At 43.8% G+C, this 27,500-nt stretch overlaps 2 protein-coding genes across 2 annotated transcripts in view; one reads left to right on the forward strand and one right to left on the reverse strand.

Annotated features, from left to right (window-relative positions):
- The window catches only part of LOC310874143 (chymotrypsin-like elastase family member 2A), a gene marked incomplete at both ends in the record, with an annotated part of 12,586 nt that extends 1,653 nt beyond the window's left edge, over positions 1 to 10,933 (forward strand). Inside the window, 5 exons of the mRNA XM_083786829.1 lie at positions 1 to 60; positions 519 to 613; positions 1,436 to 1,716; positions 5,658 to 5,821; positions 10,754 to 10,933. The exon at positions 1 to 60 is cut by the window's left edge and continues 50 nt beyond it. Of these exons, the coding sequence (XP_083642955.1) occupies positions 1 to 60; positions 519 to 613; positions 1,436 to 1,716; positions 5,658 to 5,821; positions 10,754 to 10,933 (780 nt within the window). The remainder of the gene's footprint in view (positions 61 to 518; positions 614 to 1,435; positions 1,717 to 5,657; positions 5,822 to 10,753) is intronic.
- A 3,929-nt stretch (positions 10,934 to 14,862) lies between these two features.
- On the reverse strand, positions 14,863 to 23,677 carry timm23a (translocase of inner mitochondrial membrane 23 homolog a (yeast)). The gene is made up of 7 exons (XM_083786808.1): positions 23,317 to 23,677; positions 21,325 to 21,383; positions 20,308 to 20,401; positions 19,627 to 19,711; positions 18,914 to 18,972; positions 15,832 to 15,942; positions 14,863 to 15,313 (listed from the first exon to the last, which is right to left on the reverse strand). Exons 1-7 carry the CDS (start codon positions 23,435 to 23,437, stop codon positions 15,195 to 15,197), a joined length of 648 nt encoding a protein of 215 aa, XP_083642934.1. The 5' UTR covers positions 23,438 to 23,677; the 3' UTR covers positions 14,863 to 15,194.
- Between the last annotated feature and the right edge of the window lie 3,823 nt (positions 23,678 to 27,500).

Raw genomic sequence — 27,500 nt, forward strand, 5'->3', positions numbered from 1 at the left:
AGGATCGTCTCTGGAAATGAAGCCAGGCCTCACTCCTGGCCCTGGCAGGTCTCTCTGCAGGTACAGTACCGGAGAAGATGTGTTATATCAACCCATTCTGACCCGAGATCAGATTCATACGAGGTTTCCACTGGACACACACACTGGTCTGATTAACCCATTCTGACCCGAGATCAGATTCATACGATGTTTCCACTTGACACACACACTGGTCTGATTAACCCATTCTGACCCGAGATCAGATTCTAAAAATTTCAGTAGTTCTTCGATTTTTCAAAAATAGCAGACCTACAAGCTCGTAGCGCACCACTCGGTGGCGCGCTATGAGCTTGTAGATCTGCTATTTTTCAATAGCTAATGATGCGAACACCAAAATGGGTTCCCGTTCAGAATGGGTTAACGGCAGAGTAAACAGGAATCATGATGTCAGAAGTCGTGATATCAACTTAAATGTACAGTGTTTTAGTTCCAATGTGTATCGTTGACCAGCAGGCTGTGCTGTGCTCCTCTCCCCTCAGGTTCGTCCCAGAGGCAGTAAACACTACATTCACGTGTGTGGAGGAACTCTGATCCACAAGAACTGGGTTCTCACTGCTGCCCACTGCTTCCAGAAGTAAGAGCATTTAGTAGCGCACACACAGTCCTCACTGCTTCCAGAAGTAAGACCATTTAGTAGCGCACACACAGTCCTCACTGCTTCCAGAAGTAAGACCATTTAGTAGCGCACACACAGTCCTCACTGCTTCCAGAAGTAAGACCATTTAGTAGCGCACACACAGTCCTCACTGCTTCCAGAAGTAAGACCATTTACTAGCGCACACACACACACACACACACACACAGTCCTCACTGCTTCCAGAAGTAAGACCATTTAGTAGCGCACACACAGTCCTCACTGCTTCCAGATGTAAGACCATTTAGTAGCGCACACACACACACAGTCCTCACTGCTTCCAGATGTAAGACCATTTAGTAGCGCACACACACACACACACACAGTCCTCACTGCTTCCAGAAGTAAGACCATTTAGTAGCGCACACACAGTCCTCACTGCTTCCAGAAGTAAGACCATTTAGTATCACACACACACAGTCCTCACTGCTTCCAGAAGTAAGACCATTTAGTATCACACACACACAGTCCTCACTGCTTCCAGAAGTAAGACCATTTAGTAATCCTCACTGCTGCTCACTGCTTCCAGAAGTAAAACCATTTAGTAACGCACACACAGTCCTCACTGCTGCTCACTGCTTCCAGAAGTAACTATTGACATTTTAGGATGTTCATTTTATAAATATAAAGCTATAGAGTTATAGGCTACTGAGTAGCGCAAAAAAGTCCCTGGCACGACATTTTTGAATTCCGGACATTCACTTGTAAATGGATACTTTTACTTAAGTACAAACCGAGTACCTTTCTCTCTCCCCGTCTCAGGGGCAAGGCGGAGGACGCCGGCAGCTGGAGGATCGTGGTGGGGAAGCATCAGCTGAAGCGCTCCGAGACAGCCGAGCGGACCTTCCCCGTGAAGCGCATCTACCGCCACGAGCACTTCCGCTACCCCACGCACAGCGAGCTGGACTACGACATCGCCCTGGTCAAGGCCGCCACGGACATCGCGCCCACCAACCACATCCGCTACGCCTGCCTGCCGCGCAAGCAGACCAGCCTCAAGCCGGGACACTACTGCTGGGTCACTGGATGGGGCGATACCAGGGGTGAGTTGATACTGCTGGGTCACTGGCTGGGGCGATACCAGGGGTGAGTTGATACTGCTGGGTCACTGGCTGGGGGCGATACCAGGGGTGAGTTGATACTGCTGGGTCACTGGCTGGGGGCGATACCAGGGGTGAGTTGATACTGCTGGGTCACTGGCTGGGGGCGATACCAGGGGTGAGTTGATACTGCTGGGTCACTGGCTGGGGGCGATACCAGGGGTGAGTTGATACTGCTGGGTCACTGGCTGGGGGCGATACCAGGGGTGAGTTGATACTGCTGGGTCACTGGCTGGGGGCGATACCAGGGGTGAGTTGATACTATGCTGGGTCACTGGCTGGGGGCGATACCAGGGGTGAGTTGATACTGCTGGGTCACTGGCTGGGGGCGATACCAGGGGTGAGTTGATACTGCTGGGTCACTGGATGGGGCGATACCAGGGGTGAGTTGATACTGCTGGGTCACTGGCTGGGGGCGATACCAGGGGTGAGTTGATACTATGCTGGGTCACTGGCTGGGGGCGATACCAGGGGTGAGTTGATACTGCTGGGTCACTGGCTGGGGGCGATACCAAGGATTATAGTTTTTTCCCATTATTGATAGAGTAATAGTCCAGGCAAAGTAGCATTTCCAGACAGACTAATTAAAATAGATTTTTCACCATAGATCATCTCTATGACGCCTCCGTCGCATCAAAAGAGTAGTTGTGTAATGTGTACGGATTTTTAGGGTTTTCTAGGCGTGTATGTACATATATTTACGTATTTCGGTGAGATCGGGTTGGTCTCCACTCTCCACTTATAGTCCAGGCAATCTAGCCCATTTTAGACCCAAAAATCTGACTAATTAAAATAGATTTTTTTTCAACAGATATCATTTCTATGAGGTGTCTAGAATAACATACTAAAAGTCCTAAGAAATCCTAGATGCGGAAATATGTTTAATTCTCATCAATTCAAGATGTGTGCTAATACCTCGAGAAAACTAAACACCCTAATGGGCATTATTTTTTCTTTTGTCCTATCACAATGAAACTTTCCACAATGAATCTTAACATGAAAACTAAACTTTTTTGTATTACAAGTTTCTCTGAAACTTAATTTGAATATGCAAATTAGCTTAATATATATTGAATATGCCCACATTTGCATATCACGAAAATTACTTTTCCCCAAAATGTATAATATTTACATTGTTGTTTGTTAATGATATCAAACACTGATCAGACTTTCATGAACCATTTCATCGAAATATTGTGACTTCATAGAATAACATCAAAAACACCATTCATATGTATGACAAATGCATAAATCCGTCAAATCTTCCTCCAACCATCCTACTGCTAATGGTTGATGGCAATGCTGCTTTTAGACTGGCCTCTAACCTGAAACCTGCCGGGCTTGGTTGTACCTACCGGGGGCATAACCCCCACCGGTATAGTCCTCAGGGTCACAGAGGCACACAAGCCTCCCCACCACGACAAGGTAGCAACAACAGGGGAGGTTCTTTTTGTGTTTTTTTGTGTTTTTTGTTGATTTTATTGTTCAAACGTGATCCTCAACTCCTTTTGTATGATTCTAGTCATCAGAAAAATCAGGCAACTGGGAATTTGTACAGCTAGTACCACGACATTCTCCGCATATGGCAGTGCAAGGGAGTCCATGTTTTTTGCATGTGCATCTCTTCGTACTGCAGTCTTTCTTGCAGCTACAGCAGACCACATTAAGTAATTCTGGTGGTCCTGCAGGCTGATCAGTCATTATTGGCATGAATCTACCACCTATAACATGCCATCCCCAGTCTTCTGGACTCATGCTTTCACTTGTTCCTTTCCATTCATGGATCTGGTAGAACACACGGAGACTGTGGAACTTCACAGCTGATGATGTTGGTGGAAGAGTTTGAGGTTCCACTGGAGATGTGGTCTTGGATACTTTCTCACAGAATCGCCTGTGTCTCAGCATATCCAGCGATTCATATTTGTCACCCCCATACAGTGAGACTAGAGCCTTTTCACCTGCTGCAACGATGATTCCTTTTCCGACCTTTTCCTCTGACAGGCTGAACACCTTAGCTTGTTGGAGAAAGCTAGAGTCAGTTTTTACTTTTTTCAGTGCCAATCCCTTTCCCAAGCCAAATAGACGAGAAGTTGAATCACAGCCTAAAATAGCATGGATGAAGAGGAGATTATCACACACCTTTGGACCAAGTAGTTCTTTTGTCTGCTTTATGTACCATATCCTTCTTGCTTTTGTTCCTTTCTTTGGTTCTTGTGCCAGAAACAGTTCCTGTGCATTTGGATCAGCCTGATGTAACAAGAGTACTAATAAATCTGTATCATCTCCTACTAGGACCGTGTCTTTGGTTCTGGCTGAGGCAATGGCGGTTTGGACAATGAGCACATCAGCATCATTATTTGCATGGTCTGTGATGCACCCAGCCCTCTCTAGTTTATTACTTAGATAAACCAAGAAGCGTTGTTTATTTTCCTTATTGTTAAGGAACTGGTCCTTTTTGGATTGGATGATCATGTCAGTACAGTGTGTACAGTAAGTGTACAGTCACGCCGGGACTAACACCAGTCCGTCGCAGTTGGGTGGCATCTTTTATTGTTGGTTCGTCTTTGTAGCCATCAAAGACTATGACAGTAGTCATACCATTACAAAACACAAAAAGAACCTCCCCTGTTGTTGCTACCTTGTCGTGCCTCTGTGACCCTGAGGACTATACCGGTGGGGGTTATGCCCCCGGTAGGTACAACCAAGCCCGGCAGGTTTCAGGTTAGAGGCCAGTCTAAAAGCAGCATTGCCATCAACCATTAGCAGTAGGATGGTTGGAGGAAGATTTGACGGATTTATGCATTTGTCATACATATGAATGGTGTTTTTGATGTTATTCTATGAAGTCACAATATTTCGATGAAATGGTTCATGAAAGTCTGATCAGTGTGTTTGATATCATTAACAAACAACAATGTAAATATTATACATTTTGGGGAAAAGTAATTTTCGTGATATGCAAATGTGGGCATATTCAATATATATTAAGCTAATTTGCATATTCAAATTAAGTTTCAGAGAAACTTGTAATACAAAAAAGTTTAGTTTTCATGTTAAGATTCATTGTGGAAAGTTTCATTGTGATAGGACAAAAGAAAAAAAAGCCCATTAGGGTGTTTAGTTTTCTCGAGGTATTAGCACACATCTTGAATTGATGAGAATTAAACATATTTCCGCATCTAGGATTTCTTAGGACTTTTAGTATGTTATTCTAGACACCTCATAGAAATGATATCTGTTGAAAACAGATATCATCTATCTATTTTAATTAGTCAGATTTTTGGGTTTAAAATGGGCTAGATTGCCTGGGCTATAAGTGTTGAGTGGAGACCAACCCGATCTCACCGAAATACGTAAATATATGTACATACACGCCTAGAAAACCCTTAAAAATCCGTACACATTACACAACTACTCTTTTGATGCGACGGAGGCGTGGCTTTCACACTAGTACGGAAGTGCTATTTCAAACCGTGGCTGGGTCGGTCGGGCTGGGTGAGTTGGCGTTTGACACATAATGACACGCCCAAATTTGGGCTGCAAAGTGTTAACCCATTCTGACCGGGCACCCATTTTGGTGTTAGCATCATGTTATGCTTTAGCTATTGAAAAATAGCAGATCTACAAGCTCATATCGCGCCACCGAGTGGCGCGATACGAGCTTGTAGGTCTGCTATTTTTGAAAAATCAAAGACACTTTTAGAATCTGATCTCAGGTCAGAATGGGTTAATAATGAAACTGTCAGGATGTAATAGACATTTTTAGAATCTGATCTCAGGTCAGAAAGTGTTGAAGGTCTAATCATAATAATGAGCGATGTGTATCGTTGTCCAAAGTGTTGAAGGTCTAATAATAATAATGAGCGATGTGTGTCGTTGTCCAGGCGGGAAGGAGAACGTGTCTCTGGCCGAGGCGCTGAACCAGGCCCGTCTGCCCATCATCGACTTCAAGACGTGTAAGCAGAAGAAGTTCTGGGGCGACCGCGTCCGAGACTCCATGATCTGTGCCGGCTTCAGAGACACCTCTGGCCCGCCGGCCGCCTGCCAGGTAACCGTTAACACTTCTGTTAACACAGCGTCATTTGGAACCATTAAACGTTTGAAGATGTTTTTGATACCATCCATTGAAATGGAGGGGGACCACTTTGGATGTCGTCCCAACAGGAAATTACATCGAAGGTTGTCCAATAGACGCTCCCAGCCTGTAGAGCGGTGCGCTCTGTTATGGAACGAGTAATGTTCCGTCTTTTGATTAACACCCTGAACGCCCGGGGTTATTTAATCCATTAAATCAGAGCCCAGCGGTTTATAGCAGGGGAGCACGTTTAGCGACGGACCGGATGTTATCCCGGATGTGGCTGAAGCAGCTAGATGTAGCCAAAACACTCCAATTACAATTTACAATTTACAATGTAGGCATTTATCAGACGCTCTTAATACAGAGCGACTTACATTTAAGCAAGAACAAAAGCATGGGAATACATCACATAAAAAGCATTTATCATGAAACATGCGTAAGCTAAGAAAGTAACAGTGGAATATCTATATAATGAAACTATACATACACTATACATATAAACTATACATATATACTACTATGCTATACATATGTACTATGGCGTGCTATGACTAAATACAATACAATTATAGTGCTGTCTACATAACATGCTATAAGTCTGTATCAAATGCTATCTAAGCCAACAGAAATGCAATTGGACGGAATGATTTAGATCAAGAGTTATTCACGTTTTAAGATTTTCTGTCTCGTCGGCTAAAATGGTGGGGGAACTTTTTCGATGACGTCCCACCGGAAAATAACATTGAACGTTGTGCAACAGACGCTCCCAGCCTGTGGTGCCATGTGATCGGTTTTGATATCAATAAACTCCGTCCTTTTCATCAATCTCTGTCCTGAGCGCTGGGCGTTTAGCCTGGTTAATAAACCAGACGGAATCAGCCGTTGGCAAAAATAAATTGCCTGCCGGCGGATTACGGTCTGGAGAGGCTCAATTGTACGCCCATTTCCTACACCAGAGAAATGGGGCGGCCAATCGGGACACGGTATGCAATATGGGCGGGCTTTGGTACAGTGACTTTCAATGCTTGAGACCTTTGACTGACAGTAGCTCTGACCAATTGCGTCAAAGAGAAAATGTTTCAACCCGCCCCCCTGGAAATGAAATCCAAGCTGAGCCTCCCCAGACTAATATCCCGCGGTCCGTGCGATATTAGTCTGGTTTATTAACCAGGCTACTGGGCGTTACCAATTGATTGAACGGAGAACTCCGTCCTTGCCGCTCAGGATGTTAACTACTAAACATACTCACAATGCATCAAGGTGGCATGCAATGGATGCAAGGCTCATCTCGCAGTGATGACGTTGGAAGACTTGTAGATCTGACATGGGTGCCTTTTGGAAGATTTCACCAAAATAGGGTTATGCCATCATCTCCAGGGTGATACATTATGCCAAAAACAAAACAGTAGATCTACAATCCCCGCAACACGTTGCAGTGTGAGGGTACAGACAAACTATTGGTCCGACTGTCATTAGGCCGACACCCTACCCCAAAACCCTACCCTAACCCTAACTGTCATTAGGCCGACACCCTACCCCAAAACCCTACCCTAACCCTAACTTTCATTAGGCCGACACCCTACCCCAAAACCCTAACCTAACCCTAACTGTCATTAGGCCGACACCCTACCCCAAAACCCTACCCTAACCCTAACTGTCATTAGGCCGACACCCTACCCCAAAACCCTAACCTAACCCTAACTGTCATTAGGCCGACACCCTACCCCAAAACCCTAACCTAACCCTAACTGTCATTAGGCCGACACCCTACCCCAAAACCCTAACCTAACCCTAACTGTCATTAGGCCGACACCCTCACCCAAACCCTAACCTAACCCTAACTGTCATTAGGCCGACACCCTACCCCAAAACCCTAACCTAACCCTAACTGTCATTAGGCCGACACCCTACCCCAAAACCCTACCCTAACCCTAACTGTCATTAGGCAGACACCCTACCCCAAAACCCTAACCTAACCCTACCCCAAAACCCTAACCTAACCCTAACTGTCATTAGGCCGACACCCTACCCCAAAACCCTAACCTAACCCTAACTGTCATTAGGCCGACACCCTACCCCAAAACCCTACCCTAACCCTAACTGTCATTAGGCCGACACCCTACCCCAAAACCCTAACCTAACCCTAACTGTCATTAGGCCGACACCCTACCCCAAAACCCTACCCTAACCCTAACTGTCATTAGGCCGACACCCTACCCCAAAACCCTAACCTAACCCTAACTGTCATTAGGCCGACACCCTACCCCAAAACCCTACCCTAACCCTAACTGTCATTAGGCCGACACCCTACCCCAAAACCCTACCCTAACCCTAACTGTCATTAGGCCGACACCCTACCCCAAAACCCTAACCTAACCCTAACTGTCATTAGGCCGACACCCTACCCCAAAACCCTACCCTAACCCTAACTGTCATTAGGCCGACACCCTACCCCAAAACCCTACCCTAACCCTAACTGTCATTAGGCCGACACCCTACCCCAAAACCCTAACCTAACCCTAACTGTCATTAGGCCGACACCCTACCCTAAAACCCTACCCTAACCCTAACTGTCATTAGGCCGACACCCTACCCCAAAACCCTAACCTAACCCTAACTGTCATTAGGCCGACACCCTACCCCAAAACCCTAACCTAACCCTAACTGTCATTAGGCCGACACCCTACCCCAAAACCCTAACCTAACACTAACTGTCATTAGGCCGACACCCTACCCCAAAACCCTACCCTAACCCTAACTGTCATTAGGCCGACACCCTACCCCAAAACCCTACCCTAACCCTAACTGTCATTAGGCCGACACCCTACCCCAAAACCCTACCCTAACCCTAACTGTCATTAGGCCGACACCCTACCCCAAAACCCTAACCTAACCCTAACTGTCATTAGGCCGACACCCTACCCCAAAACCCTAACCTAACCCAAACTGTCATTAGGCCGACACCCTACCCCAAAACCCTACCCTAACCCTAACTGTCATTAGGCCGACACCCTACCCCAAAACCCTAACCTAACCCTAACTGTCATTAGGCCGACACCCTACCCCAAAACCCTACCCTAACCCTAACTGTCATTAGGCCGACACCCTACCCCAAAACCCTACCCTAACCCTAACTGTCATTAGGCCGACACCCTACCCCAAAACCCTAACCTAACCCTAACTGTCATTAGGCCGACACCCTACCCCAAAACCCTACCCTAACCCTAACTGTCATTAGGCCGACACCCTACCCCAAAACCCTACCCTAACCCTAACTGTCATTAGGCCGACACCCTACCCCAAAACCCTAACCTAACCCTAACTGTCATTAGGCCGACACCCTACCCTAAAACCCTACCCTAACCCTAACTGTCATTAGGCCGACACCCTACCCCAAAACCCTAACCTAACCCTAACTGTCATTAGGCCGACACCCTACCCCAAAACCCTAACCTAACCCTAACTGTCATTAGGCCGACACCCTACCCCAAAACCCTAACCTAACCCTAACTGTCATTAGGCCGACACCCTACCCCAAAACCCTACCCTAACCCTAACTGTCATTAGGCCGACACCCTACCCCAAAACCCTACCCTAACCCTAACTGTCATTAGGCCGACACCCTACCCCAAAACCCTACCCTAACCCTAACTGTCATTAGGCCGACACCCTACCCCAAAACCCTACCCTAACCCTAACTGTCATTAGGCCGACACCCTACCCCAAAACCCTAACCTAACCCTAACTGTCATTAGGCCGACACCCTACCCCAAAACCCTACCCTAACCCTAACTGTCATTAGGCCGACACCCTACCCCAAAACCCTAACCTAACCCTAACTGTCATTAGGCCGACACCCTACCCCAAAACCCTAACCTAACCCTAACTGTCATTAGGCCGACACCCTACCCCAAAACCCTAACCTAACCCTAACTGTCATTAGGCCGACACCCTACCCCAAAACCCTACCCTAACCCTAACTGTCATTAGGCCGACACCCTACCCCAAAACCCTAACCTAACCCTAACTGTCATTAGGCCGACACCCTACCCCAAAACCCTACCCTAACCCTAACTGTCATTAGGCCGACACCCTACCCCAAAACCCTAACCTAACCCTAACTGTCATTAGGCCGACACCCTACCCCAAAACCCTAACCTAACCCTAACTGTCATTAGGCCGACACCCTACCCCAAAACCCTACCCTAACCCTAACTGTCATTAGGCCGACACCCTACCCCAAAACCCTAACCTAACCCTAACTGTCATTAGGCCGACACCCTACCCCAAAACCCTAACCTAACCCTAACTGCAAGCACGGCACAGACCAAACGCATGTCAGGAGCGACAGGTGATGTCGGACCTTTGGCGTGTCTCACTGCGTGTGCATCCCGCAGTGAGACTGAGATTTGGTGTAGAGGGAGAAAGGAGGGAACCAAGTACAGAGCCTTGGGGGGACTACAGTATATATATATATATATATATATATATATGAATGGGTTAGGGTTAGACTGAGTATTTATATAATTTGTCCAAAGTAAAATACCGTAACACATAGTAATAAATAGTACACGAGTGAAATTCCGTTATGGACAGATGAGTGAATTAAATCAAAGTTCTATAAATAAATAGATGAGTGAATGAATTATAAGTGTTATAAATAGATGAGTGAATGAATTATAAGTGTTATAAATAGATGAGTGAATGAATTATAAGTGTTATAAATAGATGAGTGAATGAATTATAAGTGTTATAAATAGATGAGTGAATGAATTATAAGTGTTATAAATAGATGAGTGAATGAATTATAAGTGTTATAAATAGATGAGTGAATGAAGTACAGTATATATTTTGTGTGCATGGTGTACCTTCCCCTCACCTCCTCCTCCATGTCTTCTCCAGGGTGATTCGGGAGGTCCTCTGCTGTGCCAGCAGGACCAGGACCGCTGGGAGGTGCACGGCGTGGTGAGCTTTGGGCCCATCGGCTGCACGGTGGAGAACAAGCCCAGCGTGTTCACCCGCACCGGGACCTACATCCCCTGGATCGAGGCCACGCGCATCAGAGACTTCTTCCTGCACTGAGCGTCAGCCAGGGCAAACTAGGCCACCCGGTGGCCAGCATGAGAACTCTCTGTCTCGCTCTGTTCCAGTTGATGGATTCATTCATTATTAGCAGTGGTGGAAGAGAAAAGTGCTCCGATTGGATTACTTTAGCACAAAGTACCACAATATATACAAATACTCTGTTACAAGTACAAGGCCTGTATTCAAAGATATAACCAATACTTTTGTTAAAAGTACTGAAGTATTGGCAGCAAAACTGTATCAAAGTAAAAAGACTAAAAAAACTAAAAGTGTTTTTTGACAACAGCAACTCTAAAAGCAACGCACAAAGGCGAGCCAAAGTATAAAATAGGGTTAAGGTACATTTTGTAATAATTAATAATACAACTCTACAAAGTAACATATAGTAACTACAGCTGTCAACGAATCGTAATGGAGTAATATCTTTTTTTTTAAAGCACCGCGTACTTTCGCCTTTTGAGATGTAGTGGCGTAGATTCCGTAGAAGCATATTATAAATGATAAAGCATCACAAATGGAAATACTAAAGTAAAAGTAACACAGTAATTAAATAAAAGTACTTCCACCACTGCTAGCTCAGTAGCATTTAGCTAGCTGTAGCATTTAGCTAGCTGTTTGGAGACAGATAGATGACGTGGTGAATGTCCCTCCTCTTTCATTACACTTTGTACATTTAGGGCTCTGTTTCCATCCATGCTAAACCCCTTATCCCTAAACTACTACTACTACTACTTTGCCTTTTCTTTTTTACTATTTTGAAAAAACATTTTGAATAGTTCAACCAGCCAAGCTACATTGGCACGCTGTGAGATTGTAGACTGGCCATTTTACCTATTCACATTAATGTTGAACAAAAAAGGAAAAAAGGAAAAAAAAGAAAAGGCAAAGAAGTTTAGGGATAAGGGGTTTAGCGGTGACGAAGATGGAGCCAACAGGCTCTTCCATGACACTTTCAACAGGCTTTAATACAGCATGCTCACATTATCTGTAAATACGTCTCCGATGTGCAATAGACTGTAAGTTATTGTGTTGTTAAATTGTTTAGAATAGATCATGTCGTATATATAATATATAGCGTTTACTAATACTACTAGGGCTGGGCCATAATTATGACTCCAATATCACAAAATGTTTTAAACTTTTAGCTCAATGTCTGAACTCTTTCATTTTAATTAGCAGATTCATTCTGTCACGTTTATTTTATGTTTTTTTCCTGCGCAACCACCATTATTATGCAACAAAGAATATAATGCACGGTTAATTGGTTAATCAGTATAGTTGATTATAAAATAAATCATACTTTTTATTTTATTTTTTTCCCGGGTCGATTCATTGATATACAATAAAATAAAACAAAACCTGCTTCTTAATTATTGGATAGACCAACATGAATATAATTGAGTGGGTTATTATTTCCCAGCCCTATATGTACCTCTACTACGGCGATCCCACGTACAGTAACACTAAACTACAGTCAGACCCTACAAAATGCCATTTAGAATCCTTGGTGCTATACAGCATCAATCAATCAATCAATCAATCAATCAATATGTTTGATACAGCATCAACTATGACTGTGAGCAAAGAACTACAGTTAGTGCTATTTAGCACCTTTTTTTTATTTTCATCGTGGAACTCGGGGTGTGCAAAATGGACCCAAAATGGACCCTTACAGGTCCATTTGGTTCCATTCATACGCTCTTGAGTTGCATCGACTCTGAGGATTTGACTGTGTTGTTGTCGTAGTCGACGTGGATCGTCGTCGTCCTTCTCGAACACACTTTTGTCAGACTGACTGATCGATCTACCCGTCTACATTCTGTGCAATAAAACCTTTAAAGCAAAACTCAGTTATGTTTTCCCATTGTTTTATTTTATATTGTATATTATGTATATTAGTATTATGTCTACTAATGATAGAGCATCAAAGTCTGACGTCATTTACGCATCATGCCTGGGTCAAGTTTTATTAATCGTTTCCATCCACCATTCTGAATTCACATCGACGTGTTTGATATCGTGGAACTTTGTCAACCGACGCTAACGTTACCGCCGTCGAATTAATACATTTTCCGGCCAGCAACAAGACTGTATGAAATATGAGTGACCGACTATCGCAAACGATACAGAGCCACCTCCCTGGCTGACACGTGACAATATCGCTTAGTTTGTTTATTTTTGGACCACAATTAACTCACATGAGACGGTTTCTAAGATGAGCCAACGTTATTCTCCATAGAGAAAGGATGGGAGGTACGGCGGTTTGGGGTAGGATGAGCGAGTGACGTCAGGACTTCAGTACTCGACAACAAAAGGGTACGGCGGTTTGGGGTAGGATGAGCGAGTGACGTCAGGACTTCGGTACTCGACAACAAAAGGGTTACAGCGGTTTGGGGTAGGATGAGCGAGTGACGTCAGGACTTCGGTACTCTACAACAAAAGGGTTACAGCGGTTTGGGGTAGGATGAGCGAGTGACGTCAGGACTTCGGTACTCTACAACTAAAGGGTACAGCGGTTTCACAGAACACAAAGCGCACTTCCAGTACAGTTCAAGAAGACTCACACACAGGAAAATAAGCCAGCACCCCCGCTGTGAATACAGTCGCAATAAATACAAAATGATTCATGATCGTTAAGGCATTGTTTGCCATTGTGGGTGTCGGTCGGTCGGTCGGTCGGTCGGGGGTGAAACGTTATGTTTGCAAAGCGAGACGGAAAGTCTGGCTGGAAAACACAGCGAGACATTTCAGCCTCACGGCCCCGAGACCCATTCCGCTACGGGACGGGAGAGGATTTGGAGAATCAAACACACACACACACACACACACACCGGATGTCATCGTAATCAGATACATTCCCGTTTGGCCCGAAGCTTGGGGGGGGGGGGGGGGGGCGAACACAGACCAATGTACGTGTCCCGACATGTTGGTGTTCAGCGAAGCGAGAACTTCTCTGAAGTGATTTCGATAACGAAACAAACAAACAAACAAACAAAAAAAGATCCACAACTTGGATCAACTCTTTTGTAGGTGGATCCTCATGTGAGATCGACAGCGACGACGGGAGAAGGAAAAAAGGGGAGAAGAAATTCCAAGTTGAATTTTTTTTAGTCCATTTCTTTCACAATTCTTTCAGTCATTTTTCCCCTGCTTCCCCAGAACGCTCCTAACCTTAAAGGACAACTTTAGTTTTTTTCAACCAAGGTTCATGTTTTAGGTTGTTATTAGAGAAAGTAAAAGTGGAGTGTTACATTTTTTTCATTTGCTGCTTTCTTTCGTTTTAGGGATTTTAGCTGGTTTAACAGGGGGGCGGGGGCATTCGAACATTGGGCTAAATATGTATTTCTTTACAAAATGTTATAGCGATACATTTTTTAAATATTTACTAAAGTCCTACTAGACCCCAAGAAATTATATTTGACCAGAAAAGATCAAGGGATCTACTGAATGTGACAAACTGGCATATTGAGCCTATGATACAGTGTGGCTTCCCCCCAGTAGGCTACCTTCACATTCAGTAGATCCTGTGATCTTCTGTGGCCAGATGTAATTTATTGGGGTTTATTAGGACTATAGTAAAGAATAAAAAAATAAATCGCCATAATATTTTGTAAATAAAGATGCATTTAGCCCCATGTTTGAATGCCCCCGCCCCCCTGTCAAAAAGAGCTAAAATCGCTAAAACAAAAGAAAGCAGCAAATTAAAAAAAATTAACACTCATCTTTTACTTTCTCTAATAACAACCTAAAACATGAACCTTGGTTGAAAAAAACTAAAGTTGTCCTTTAACCCATTCTGAACGGGCACCCATTTTGGTGTCAGCATCATGTTATGCTTTAGCTATTGAAAAATAGCAGATCTACAAGCTCATATCGCGCCACCGAGTGGCGCGATACGAGCTTGTAGGTCTGCTATTTTTGAAAAATCGAAGAGCGACTGACATTTTTAGAATCTGATCTCAGGTCAGAATGGGTTCATCAGACCAGTGTGTGTCCGGCGGAAACCTCGTATGAATCTGATCTCAGGTCAGAATGGGTTAACACCCCCAGGGAGCCGGGGGTGGTGAACGGGGGAATGGAGGGGGGGAAGAGGGTTGGGTGACAGGATGATCTCCATGTCCAGGGCACAGCGTTTGACCAGTCCATGCCGCGCTGTGGTTAAAAGCCGTGCACTCAATCTGATGGCGGGCAGGGGGAGGACAAGGAGGGGAGCTCTGTCCGTGTCTGTGTCCGATGTGTGTGGGGTGGGGTGGGGGCTTCAGTACAGCCTGGAGGACGGGCTGGAGCCTCCGATGTGTTCCCAGTTGTTGTAGAGGGCGTAGGCGCCGGACATGGCCAAGCCCACCAGACCTCCACGCGCTACGCCTCGAAGACCGCCTGAAACACGACACGACAATAAACAACAATACACCTGTGAGAAAGGTAACAAGACAACTCACCCCGTTTCTGTTTTCCTCCCAGAACTTTCCCCAGTGAGGGGTGGGAGAGGCTGGACAGCAGACGGCTGGATTTCTCTAACTATAAACTAAAGTACAAATATAATTTATTCTGTTCACAGAAGTTGTTGTAGGCTATGTGGGGATTATCTGACGAGGTACCATTTGAGTGGGCAAAACCTTACATAATACTAAATAATACTAAATAGTTTATAGGGTCAATATAGGTAAAATAATATAGCCTTTCCACAGGAGTATCTTTTTATATTTGTCCAAAAAGAATACAAACAGCCAATAGCATATTACAAAGTTATCCCCCTCACTGGTGAAAATTCCGGGAGGAAAAACGGGCACGCACCGGGGTGAGTCGTCCAGTATTTGTGAGAAACATCGCTACCAGACCACCTGAGGACAGAGACACAACGACAAACCGGTCCAGCAGGGGGCAGCATAACCTACTTGTAGATTTGAACAGCATCCCGGTGAGCGTTCCAGCAGCCACGGTGTTAATGTCGTCCTCCGCTCCTCTGGCCTTCTCTATCGCCACCCCGAAGATGCTGTACAGCAACGCTGGAACAGGAAGTGACATCATCACATATGCTGCACACAGTTGAGGCCTATAGAGCGTCGCAGTCCCGCCCCCTTTCATGACGACGCCAGGCCCAGTCCCGCCCCCTTTCATGACGACGCCAGGCCCAGTCCCGCCCCCTTCCATGACGACGCCAGGCCCAGTCCCGCCCCCTTTCATGAGGACGCCAGGCCCAGTCCCGCCCCCTTTCATGACGACGCCAGGCCCAGTCCCGCCCCCTTTCATGACGACGCCAGGGCCCAGTCCCGCCCCCTTTCATGACGACGCCAGGCCCAGTCCCGCCCCCTTTCATGACGACGCCAGGCCCAGTCCCGCCCCCTTTCATGACGACGCCAGGCCCAGTCCCGCCCCCTTTCATGACGACGCCAGGCCCAGTCCCGCCCCCTTTCATGACGACGCCAGGCCCAGTCCCGCCCCCTTTCATGACGACGCCAGGCCCAGTCCCGCCCCCTTTCATGACGACGCCAGGCCCAGTCCCGCCCCCTTTCATGACGACGCCAGGCCCAGTCCCGCCCCCTTTCATGACGACGCCAGGCCCAGTCTCCCCCCCCCCTTTCATGACGACGCCAGGGCCCAGTCCCGCCCCCTTTCATGACGACGCCAGGGCCAGTCCCGCCCCCTTTCATGACGACGCCAGGCCCAGTCCCGCCCCCTTTCATGACGACGCCAGGCCCAGTCCCGCCCCCTTTCATGACGACGCCAGGCCCAGTCCCGCCCCCTTTCATGACGACGCCAGGCCCAGTCCCGCCCCCTTTCATGACGACGCCAGGCCCAGTCCCGCCCCCTTTCATGACGACGCCAGGTGCAGGAAATGATTCCCAATGCATTTTTCCCTCATAGACATTTCAAAAGGTATTTATATAAAGACGGTTACGCCGCGGACAAAGAAACTGGAGCCGTGACAACTCATGACAACAAACACAATATTTTGGACCAAACAAATAATTGTTTTTGGGGCTCCCATAATGTGTTTTCTATCCCCACAAATAACCAATTTTGAACAATCAGGCCTTCATATCATATGGGTGTTTTAATGGAAATTGCTCTCAGGAACAGCTCAACTGATTTTGGCCTCATCGTGATGTCATCAATGTCACCCTACTTATATAATTCCTCCTCTTCTTCAGTCTTCAGTACCAAATTTGCATTTCCACTTTGTTTACAATGTCCACCATTGTTGATTTTCCAAGCTGGCATGGAATGGAAACAAGCCTGGGTTTATCTAGCATCAGTATTATAATGACTCAAATATTAAATAATCTGCATATCAGCACCCCCACCACCTCAGGACAGTGTGGTACTGCAGCTAAAACTGCTTTCAAAGTCCAGAAATAATTGACAAGGACTGGTTATATCAGAGTGGTGATTGAGGATCAAACCATTAGAAATAAGTTTGAGGGACATAGACAATATGATATTAAATATTAAAAGCAATTTTAAAATGCATGTTATTTGCGCTTTAAGCAGCTGTTGGCATGTTCTCTTTTTTTATAAGTCATATTGTACAACTTTATTGAGTGGTGCAACCACTCCAAGGAACAGCAATGTCCCGTGTTCACCTATGTGACGTTAATGAGCACCACTATGACTATTAGTACCAGTAGGGGGCGCTGTTGTGCCAGAAACAGAGATAGTGCTGCACTGTTGCCTGCTAATGAGAGAGAGAGTTGGGGGGCGAGAGGGGAGTTTCACCACTCAGTTCACACAGGTGTGATTTTTTTTCACAATAACCAGTCCACATTCCACCATTCCAAACGCCTATATAATGTATTAACGCATTCTGAGCGGGAACCCCTTTTGGTGTTTTAAACGTTATCTATTGAAAAATAGCAGATCTACAAGCTCGCGGCGCAGCACTGCTATTTTTGAAAAATCTTGAAAATGTGGCGCAAATCTTTGAATATAATTTATATTCTTTCAGAGCGAACGTTTTGAACACCATGAGCGGACAGGACGGAGTTCTCCGCCCTATCAATTAGTAACGCCCAATCAGGACGGAGTTCTCCGCCCTATCAATTAGTAACGCCCAATCAGGACGGAGTTCTCCGCCCTATCAATTAGTAACGCCCAGCGCTCATCAAAAGGACGGAGATTATTGATATCAAAATATAGCGATGCGATCGGAAACCGATCGCATCGCTATATTATCGACAATGATAATGAGTAGTTCAGTTATATAAAATGAAAACAATGACAAGCAATGTAAATGTTCCACATACAATACATAATAAATATGTAATATATATGTTTATCAAATAAATGTGATAAACATGAAAAAACTAAAAACAGTTAAACAATGACAAGTGTGAACAGACAAACAAAACAGACAACAGGACAGACACTCTTGCTCTCAAACTTTTCCAACATGTTGTTGTAAATTAAGTGAATTACAGACATTATTCTTTTTTAAATGAGAACAAATAAAATGAAGAAAAAACTCTGTTCCTTCTTTTTTTTTTAATTTCTATTGTGCTATCTATTGTGTAGGAGGGGTTAGCGCGCACCTATTGAAATATTCAATGAAGGGTTCCATGTCTGGTAGAATCTATCTTCACTCCCTCTCAATTCAAACTTAATCTTTTCCAATTATAAGTAGTGCATAACATCTCTCATAAGTGAAGTTGTCTTATAACTCTTGATCTAAATCATTCCGTCCAGTTCTAAGACTAAGATTACGTGTTAGATGGCCCACCGCGGTCCCGTCGCGGTAGAATTAATCATATCCTCCCGATTTTGTCGATCGGCTCTAGAGTGTTTTGGCTACATTTAGCTGCTTCAGCCACATCCGGGATAACATCCGGTCCGTCGCTCAACGTGCTCCGCTGCTGGGCGCTCTGATTGGATGGATTAAATAACCCGGGCGTTCGGTGTGTTAATGGTACCCATGGTATGGACACATGGTATGGACACATGGTATGGACACATGGTATGGACACATGCTGAAGAGCTTACCCACAGAGCCCAGGGTGTTGGCCCACGATGCGCCCTGCCTCGTCACCATGTTCAGAATCCTGTTGGAGGAGGAAGAGGAGGGTTAGTAGAAGTTAACTTATCTAACTAACAGAATCCTGTTGGAGGAGGAAGAGGAGGGTTAGTAGAAGTTAACTTATCTAACTAACAGAATCCTGTTGGAGGAGGAAGAGGAGGGTTAGTAGAAGTTAACTTATCTAACTAACAGAATCCCGTTGGAGGAGGAAGAGGAGGGTTAGTAGAAGTTAACTTATCTAACTAACAGAATCCTGTTGGGAGGAGGAAGAGGAGGGTTAGTAGAAGTTAACTTATCTAACTCTCTCTGGCGCTACAATGAGAAAAAAGTGGGTGGGCGCTCAGATCTGTGAACCAATTAGTTTCTAACATGGTCATCCCGCCCCTCTATACCAAACATCACGCTGGCTGGGCCAGGCTACAGCCCTTAACGTAACTCTAAGACATAACTGACAGTATGATAAACATCACGCTGGCTGGGCCAGGCTACAGCCCTTAACGTAACTCTGAGACATAACTGACAGTATGATAAACATCACGCTGGCTGGGCCAGGCTACAGCCCTTAACGTAACTCTAAGACATAACTGACAGTATGATAAACATCACGCTGGCTGGGCCAGGCTACAGCCCTTAACGTAACTCTGAGACATAACTGACAGTATGGTAAAGTCATACTTACTGGACGTTGCGAGGTTTGGACCAGGACATGTCTCTGGTCTCCTTCAGTCCCATCCTCAGGCCGTTCAGCGTCCCAAACGTTGCCCCTACAGACACCAGGAACACAACTTTAACATTCATATTTCACTGTGTTTATTTCTTGGGAAAGGGAGTTGAGTTGATATATATTGTAACTACACGTTGATGTCGTTCAGTACTTTTGATGGGCGGTCTCAGAATAAAATATAGCAGATCCACAAGCTCACAACGCGTTGGAACGCAACACGTTGTGAGCTTGTCGACCTGCTATTTGTTAGCAAAATAAATAATAATGTAAATATTAATAATATTAATATCTCACCAGTGATACAACAGCCTCCGATAGTTAATATTAATATCTCACCAGTGATACAACAGCCTCCGATAGTTAATATTAATATCTCACCAGTGATACAACAGCCTCTGATAGTAAATAATAATGTAAATATTAATAATATTAATATCTCACCAGTGATACAACAGCCTCTGATAGTAAATAATAATGTAAATATTAATAATATTAATATCTCACCAGTGATACAGCAGCCTCTGATAGTAAATAATAATGTAAATATTAATATTAATCATATTAATATCTCACCAGTGATACAACAGCCTCCCATAGTAAATAATAATGTAAATATTAATCATATTAATATCTCACCAGTGATACAACAGCCTCCGATGGTAAAGAAGGCCAGTTCGAAGCGTCCTCTGGTCTTATTGGCTCCCGTAGGCAGGATGAACTCGTCGTTGTCCTATAAAAACACATATATATATACATCATATATCATATATATACAGTATACACATTTTCTTTTCTATTGCCCGTTGTATCATGAGTTATTTAACAGATGTAAAAATATAGATCTGATGTGGTTAAGTGATGCAGAGCGACTGAGATGGATTTATAGATCTATTAAAATATAGATCTGATGTGGTTAAGTGATGCAGAGCGACTGAGATGGATTTTCGAACAAAAGATATTTGCATTAGCAGAATATATAGAGAAAGCTTGGGACATACGGACAAAGAAAACTTATATGTGACGTATTTTATTTTATTTTTATGATAATGCTTATTTCTGTTTTTGTTTTGATCAAATACTTGTGTGTAACTTCTGTGTGGGAAGTGAACTTGTGATATTGTTTATTTATGTTGTTGGTGTCTTATAATCCCGTAAGGGATGGGTCTTAACGACAAGACACGAAAATAAAAATTCATTCATTCATTCATTCATTCATACACACCACATTATATATATAAACACACCACATTACAACTGTTCATTCAGTCATATATACACACACCACATTACAACTGTTCATTCAGTCATATATACACACACCACATTACAACTGTTCATTCAGTCATAAAAGTGTCCAAAATCGATTATTATAATTCAATATTAACGATTAATCGTAATGAATCAGACCCTTCACAAGCCTAGACCACCCAGTCCATAGAATAAACGAGGGACAATTTTCATTCTTCTGCTCTGCCAACAAAATGTGGAATGACCCGACAAGTGACAACAACAGACGTTTAAAATGTTGGATCACTGCTTTCTTTTAAAAACAGACCTGAAAGACCTCAATATTATTGACAGGTGTGTGTTTTTTTAGACCTAAAAGTATTCAATGAAAAAAATAAAAAAAAATAAAAAGCAGCCATGACTCACCTGTATCAGGTAGCGAGGGTCCACGTTGAGATAGGGCGACAGAGGACTCATCCCAGTCACTGAAATGACAATTATTACACATGAGGGTCAATTATCAGGAGTACAGTAACAGGACACAGTTAAGGCCAATTCATACTCCACTTTTAGGTGAAAAGGTGATCACCGAAAACTACAACATGACATCACGCCGCGGTGGTCAGCGCTCACACAACACATCTCTCTGTTTTTACTAACCGGTCACCTCTTCACCGAACATTGGAGTAAGAATAGGCTTTAGGCTCGTCAAAGGTCAAGGCATGTACTGTATGTATGTATGTATGTAGACCTGGTCCAGTGCTTACAGCGAGTCTCTCTCTGACGCCCTGTGGAAGTCCCTTCCGCAGCCCTCTGGTGATATTCTCACTCCCGTGCGAGGATTTTCAAATCCCAGCAAATAAACTAAACGAGTAACTACTCACCGAAAGCCTGCTAGACCTTAAGGTAAAAGTCTATTCTCGGAGCTGGGAAGTGTCTCAGGTCCCCAGCTTCTCTAGAATGCACTATTTTAATCATTAAATCAAATTAATCCAACCAGATCGGCGCAGGCAAAACCCGGAAATGCCTTCAGGGTACATTGCGTTATTAAAATGGCACAAAGTGCATTTTAGAGAGAAGCTGGGGACCTGAGACGCTTCCCAGCTCCGAGAATAGACTTTTACCTTAAGGTCTAGCAGGCTTTGTGTCGGTGAGTAGTTACTCGTTTTGTTTATTTGCTGGGATTTGCAAACACTCGCACGGGAGTGAGAATATCACCAGAGGGCTGTGGAAGGGACTTCCACACATAGACTGTAAAAAATATGGACAAAGCGTTCCCCGGGTCTAACATGGACGTAAAATGAAGCCTGTTATTCCTGCACTGTAAGTCGCCATCTTTCTATATCCGTTTTGGCCCAGCTGGACATTGGCTGGCTCCGTTTTGGCCCAGCTGGCCATTGGCTGGCCCAGACAACGAGGCGGGACTTCCCCCCTTCTTCTCCGTTGGTTTTTATTTTGACTCGAGTGGGAGGGGAATCCCGATCATAGACTGTAACGGTAGCCACGCCCCTCAGAACATACGCGACTTCATGGTCATTTTTTTAATTAATGGGACCATAATTTTCCAAAAAGAATATTATGACATTAGAAATGAGACTTTAAACTAGTGACTGGAAGCAGAAAGTATTCATGACCATGTTTATTAAGGTAATACAGTCTAGGTGAAAATGGGCCCAAATACATGGACTTCTATGGGGCTATGGGTTTTTCTGGGTCCAGTGACAGCGCCACAACAGGCCATTATATGAACTACGATTTCCTTAGTGGCTTCACAAAATATCTGTCTGACTGCCCCCCTGCTTCCACAGAGCGTCAGAGAGAGACTCGCTGTAAGCACTGGACCAGGGCTAGTATGTATGTGTATGTGTGTATGTAATATGTATGTATGTATGTATGTATGTATGTACAGTATGGTGCCACTGCCACTACCAAACACATGACAGACAGTTGATTTAAAATATAATTGTACTACAAACAATGTTTAAATATCACAATAAATCATTAAATAAAATCTAATATTAGCTAGAGATCATCAGCTATAGAGAAATGCTGTTGGCATAACGTAACGGTGAAACGGTTAGATAGAGATAGAGATGAATTGAACATGGTGGACCCTCTTGTAAACAAGTGCAATGCTTTATCGAGTCGTCCACTCACAGTTGACAGTCTTTGTATTGAGTTCTACTTGAAATGTACTGTAATTATGCAATCAATCAATGAAAACAGACAGACAACATTTGACAGAGCAAAGCAGACCCAACAGCCCCATAATGATAATAATATAGACATAATTAATAAGTGTACTAATAAGGGTCACACATTCTGACTGCACACCATGTACTGTACAGACTATAACTGTAACCTCATATTAGCATCATGTTAGCATCCTTTAGCACAGACTGTAAAGATGTTACTCACATGGAACTCCAGCCAGTTCGGAGTGGGAGTATTCAGGCGCACTGCCTCCGAACAGGTTCCCCAGGCCGGCCTTGAAGCCCCCGGACCCCGCGGCGGACCCCCCTGGTGGGCTGCTGTCCATGACGACTGTCTGAACTGACACTGAACCCTGCTAGCCGACGTTAGCACCCTAGCTAACACAGTGATGCAATCACACACACACACACACACACACACACACACACTGACTGTCACAGGGAAACAACCGATGTTGATCAGTTGGTCGATGATCGATATGATATTCGAGGCTGTGATGTAATAATCCTGTTCTAACTGAAGTTAAACGTTAAGATGCTTCCATCATCATCAATCATGCCTCTGACTGACCTCCAGAAAACACGCTCTGTCGTAAAGCATTACGCATAGCAACCGCGCCGGTGTCGTGCAACACTTTACGACAGTGATAATTATTCTCCCAACTCTTTTCACTTCAATGAAGGACCGCAGTTTTAAGTGTCTGGAATGGAACCCTGCGCAGTAAAAAATCCTCAGTGTTTATTTAACTCTGAGGTTAATTAACCATTTGGTTTGGTGTGTTGACGCTCTCATAAGTTCTTACCTCAGTTACCTGTGAAGGAATCATTCACACCTAGTGGTGGTTGAAGACGTGACGGAGAGATGCTGTTCTCCCAGAGCCCGGATAGCTCAGTCGGTAGAGCATCAGACTTTTAATCTGAGGGTCTAGGGTTCAAGTCCCTATTCGGGCGGAACATTTTTCAATGAAAACACTGACCCAAAGCCTGCATTCCGCTGGGTGAAGAAGTAGGAGAAATGTTCAAATAATATAACACTGAGGGAGTTTGTAGTTTGTTGTGACCTATGATTATGACAGACTTTAATGTATATACGGTATGCATAGTTTATTTGTATAGATATTCCACTGTTACGTTCTTGTCCATTGAAAAAACGAATCAGACGTGGTGAGGACAGTTGTTCCACTTTAGTTCATCATCATTATTAACTAAGACTAAAGTTTATTTAAAAAATAAATAAGTGAGTTTGTTGTCATAGTAGACTATTGTTCTATATTATTGTTAATATATGAATAATTAATAATATACTGCAACGTTTAGCACCCTGAGCTGGAATCGAACTCCCATTTCCAACTCGGCAGACCAGGAAGTCAGACAAGCCATAAGCCACGCCAAGAGATCTTTAAAGGAACGCCTGCCTGGTCTGCTCAGTTGGAGACAGGGGTTCGATTCCAGCTCAGGGTGCTAAATCTTTAATTCGGGGTTCGACTCCAGCAAAACGGTCAATCCAGATATTATAACTAAGTGGACTAGTACTAATTACTAGTAGTAATTACGAATTAGACACGTTTCTGCCACAAGAAAGCCAAGTTAACCAAATTAATTAATACTACTGACACAGATATTATCTCCCTGTTTTTGTGTGAAACTAAAATAAGGACGAAAAAACAAACATCTGTCTGTATATTAAAGTACCAAATAGCTCAGAATCAAACAAACTGCAAGGCTTGCGTCGCATTGTGTGATGATACATTATGTGATGTATTCCCATGCTTTTGTTCTTGCTTAAATGTAAATCGCTCTGGATTAAGAGCGTCTGCTAAATGCCTAAATTGTAAATTGTAAATTGCATTGCACTGTCCCCGGTCTCTCTAGGTCATATGGCCCCCTGGTGGCCGATATATACAATGTCCAGATGCGCTCTCCTCAGAGCCCGGATAGCTCAGTCGGTAGAGCATCAGACTTTTAATCTGAGGGTCTAGGGTTCAAGTCCCTATTCGGGCGGATGACTTTTAACAATGTGAAAGTTTGAAAACTCCTGCAGCCAAATGTGAAAAACCACCACCCAGTGGGCAAGAAGGACAAGGAAGTTGTGACGAGAAAAGGATGGAATTGGCTACTACCAAACTCTCACAGAACGGCAGACTTCAGAGCAACTATAGCCTGACGTTACATACACTGTAGGCTATACTCTCTACTTTTTAAATACATTTGTTGTCTCAGAGGTTTTATACACGGAGACATCTGCTGCCATTTGTTCCAAAAGCTTGAGCTAATTATTATAACTGCTTCGCACAATTCTTGAGGATTCTGTAACTGTAAAAGCTATTTTCTTTCCTTCATCAGGTTAAAATAGCAGCTAAAGTGCAGCTCTGTAGTGTTGGAATGGATTCCATTTTCATTTGTACATACAATGATTATAATCTTCATTGTTGTTTGGTTTGTTTCTCTTTTTGCTTTGGTAGCCTATAATGCAAAGTGATTTTTTTTGCTATGTTTTTATTTGTTTTTTATTTCTCCTATGTTTTATTTTGAGTTAGTGTTTGTAAACAATTGTAAGTGTTGCCTTTGTTAAATGTTAAATGTTTGTCTGTGTCGGACCCCAGGAAGACTAGCTTTTGTCAAGGCAAAAGCTAATGGGGATCCTTATAAACAATAAACAATAAACAAGTATGAAGTTTAAACGTAAACGTGTTTTCTAATGCCATGAATAAAGTCCATTTGAGATTAATTGAATCAACAAAAAAAATATATACAATTCATTATTACATAATAATTCACCTCCAAACGGTAACTGATGGGATATAATTATATTTATTTAAATAAGCACCATATGTAATAGGCTGAAACTTGACGTCGTGTGTCCCTTCTTTTGTGTGCGTGCCATCCGTTTTCTTGCTGTTTCTTTTTATTTTCATACTTCTTACCTTGTCTGAAAACGTCACACAGAGGGAGCTTATGTAGAAAAAAGAATGTCACTCCATTTTTACACGCGGCACAAAGACATGTAGGCTAATGTTACGTTACGTAACATTAGCCTACAACTACATTCACATACGTAACTTACGTATGTGATGAATTCAGTCGAGTCAGGGACAAATTACATTGCTGCAAGTTGAAGATGAGTTGAAGTGAGAGAACGGTGTGGCTGCAGTTCTCTGCTAGTCCAGCAGGTGGGAGCAAAGAGCTGGTGGGCGCAGTGGAAGGAGTCATCATTAGAACGCAGAAGCAACAAGAGGATTATAGCAGTGGTTCCCAAAGTGGGGTCCGGGGACCCCCAGGGGTCCTTGAGGGAGTTCCAGGGGGTCCCCAGCTAAATGATAGTTAGGAACCAAATGGACCCTTATGGCTCTGTAACTCAGAGAGTGTACAAATGGACCTGACACTCTCAGAGTTAAATTAACATTGATTTTACAATATAAATTGGGGTGTCAGAGATAGAAATGCCATTTAATGCATGTCAAACTGGGGGTCCTTAAAATTAAACGGATTGAGAATCACTGCGAGAGCTGTACAAATGGGGGTCCCCGGCATATATTTTCAAATGGGGGTCCCGGGGGGCTAATTAGTGTTATTGTGGGGGTCCTTGACATGAAAAGGTTTGGGAACCACTTTTATTATGGGATAGGTTGTGGACCGGTGTATATTCGTACATCTCTAAATGTTTTGATGAATTGAAAATGGTGGGCCCTGTTGTAAACAAGTGTATAATGCTTCATGGTGTCGTTTAAAATGTACTGTAATTCTGCAAACTGTTAATAAATCAATCAATCAATCAATCAATCCGTCTCTGGTGGGTGTTATGTTGTCAATCTACGTGAGAATGACTGAAGGCTTCAACCACAACACCACCAACAAGTCTGTCTACCTTCACTCAGAACTCACACAAGACACAGAAGTTGACAGAACTCAGAACCAGGACTAAATACATGCTGTCTTCAGTGGTTCTACCTTCAGTCAGAACTCACACAAGACACAGAACTCAGAACCAGGACTAAATACATGCTGTCTTCAGTGGTTCTACCTTCAGTCAGAACTCACACAAGACACAGAACTCAGAACCAGGACTAAATACATGCTGTCTTCAGTGGTTCTACCTTCACTCAGAACTCACACAAGACACAGAACTCAGAACCAGGACTAAATACATGCTGTCTTCAGTGGTTCTACCTTCACTCAGAACACACACAATACACAGAACTCAGAACCAATTTACAATTTAGGCATTTAGCAGACGCTCTTAATCCAGAGCGACTTACAATAATCAAGAACAAAAGCATGGGAATACATCACAAAAGCATTTATCATAAAACATGCGTAAGCTAAGAAAGTAACAGTGGAATATCTATATAATGAAACTATACATATAAACTATACATCTATACTACTATG

Source organism: Protomyctophum parallelum, assembly GCF_964188405.1.
Source record: "Protomyctophum parallelum genome assembly, chromosome: 17".
Lineage (NCBI taxonomy): Eukaryota > Metazoa > Chordata > Actinopteri > Myctophiformes > Myctophidae > Protomyctophum > Protomyctophum parallelum.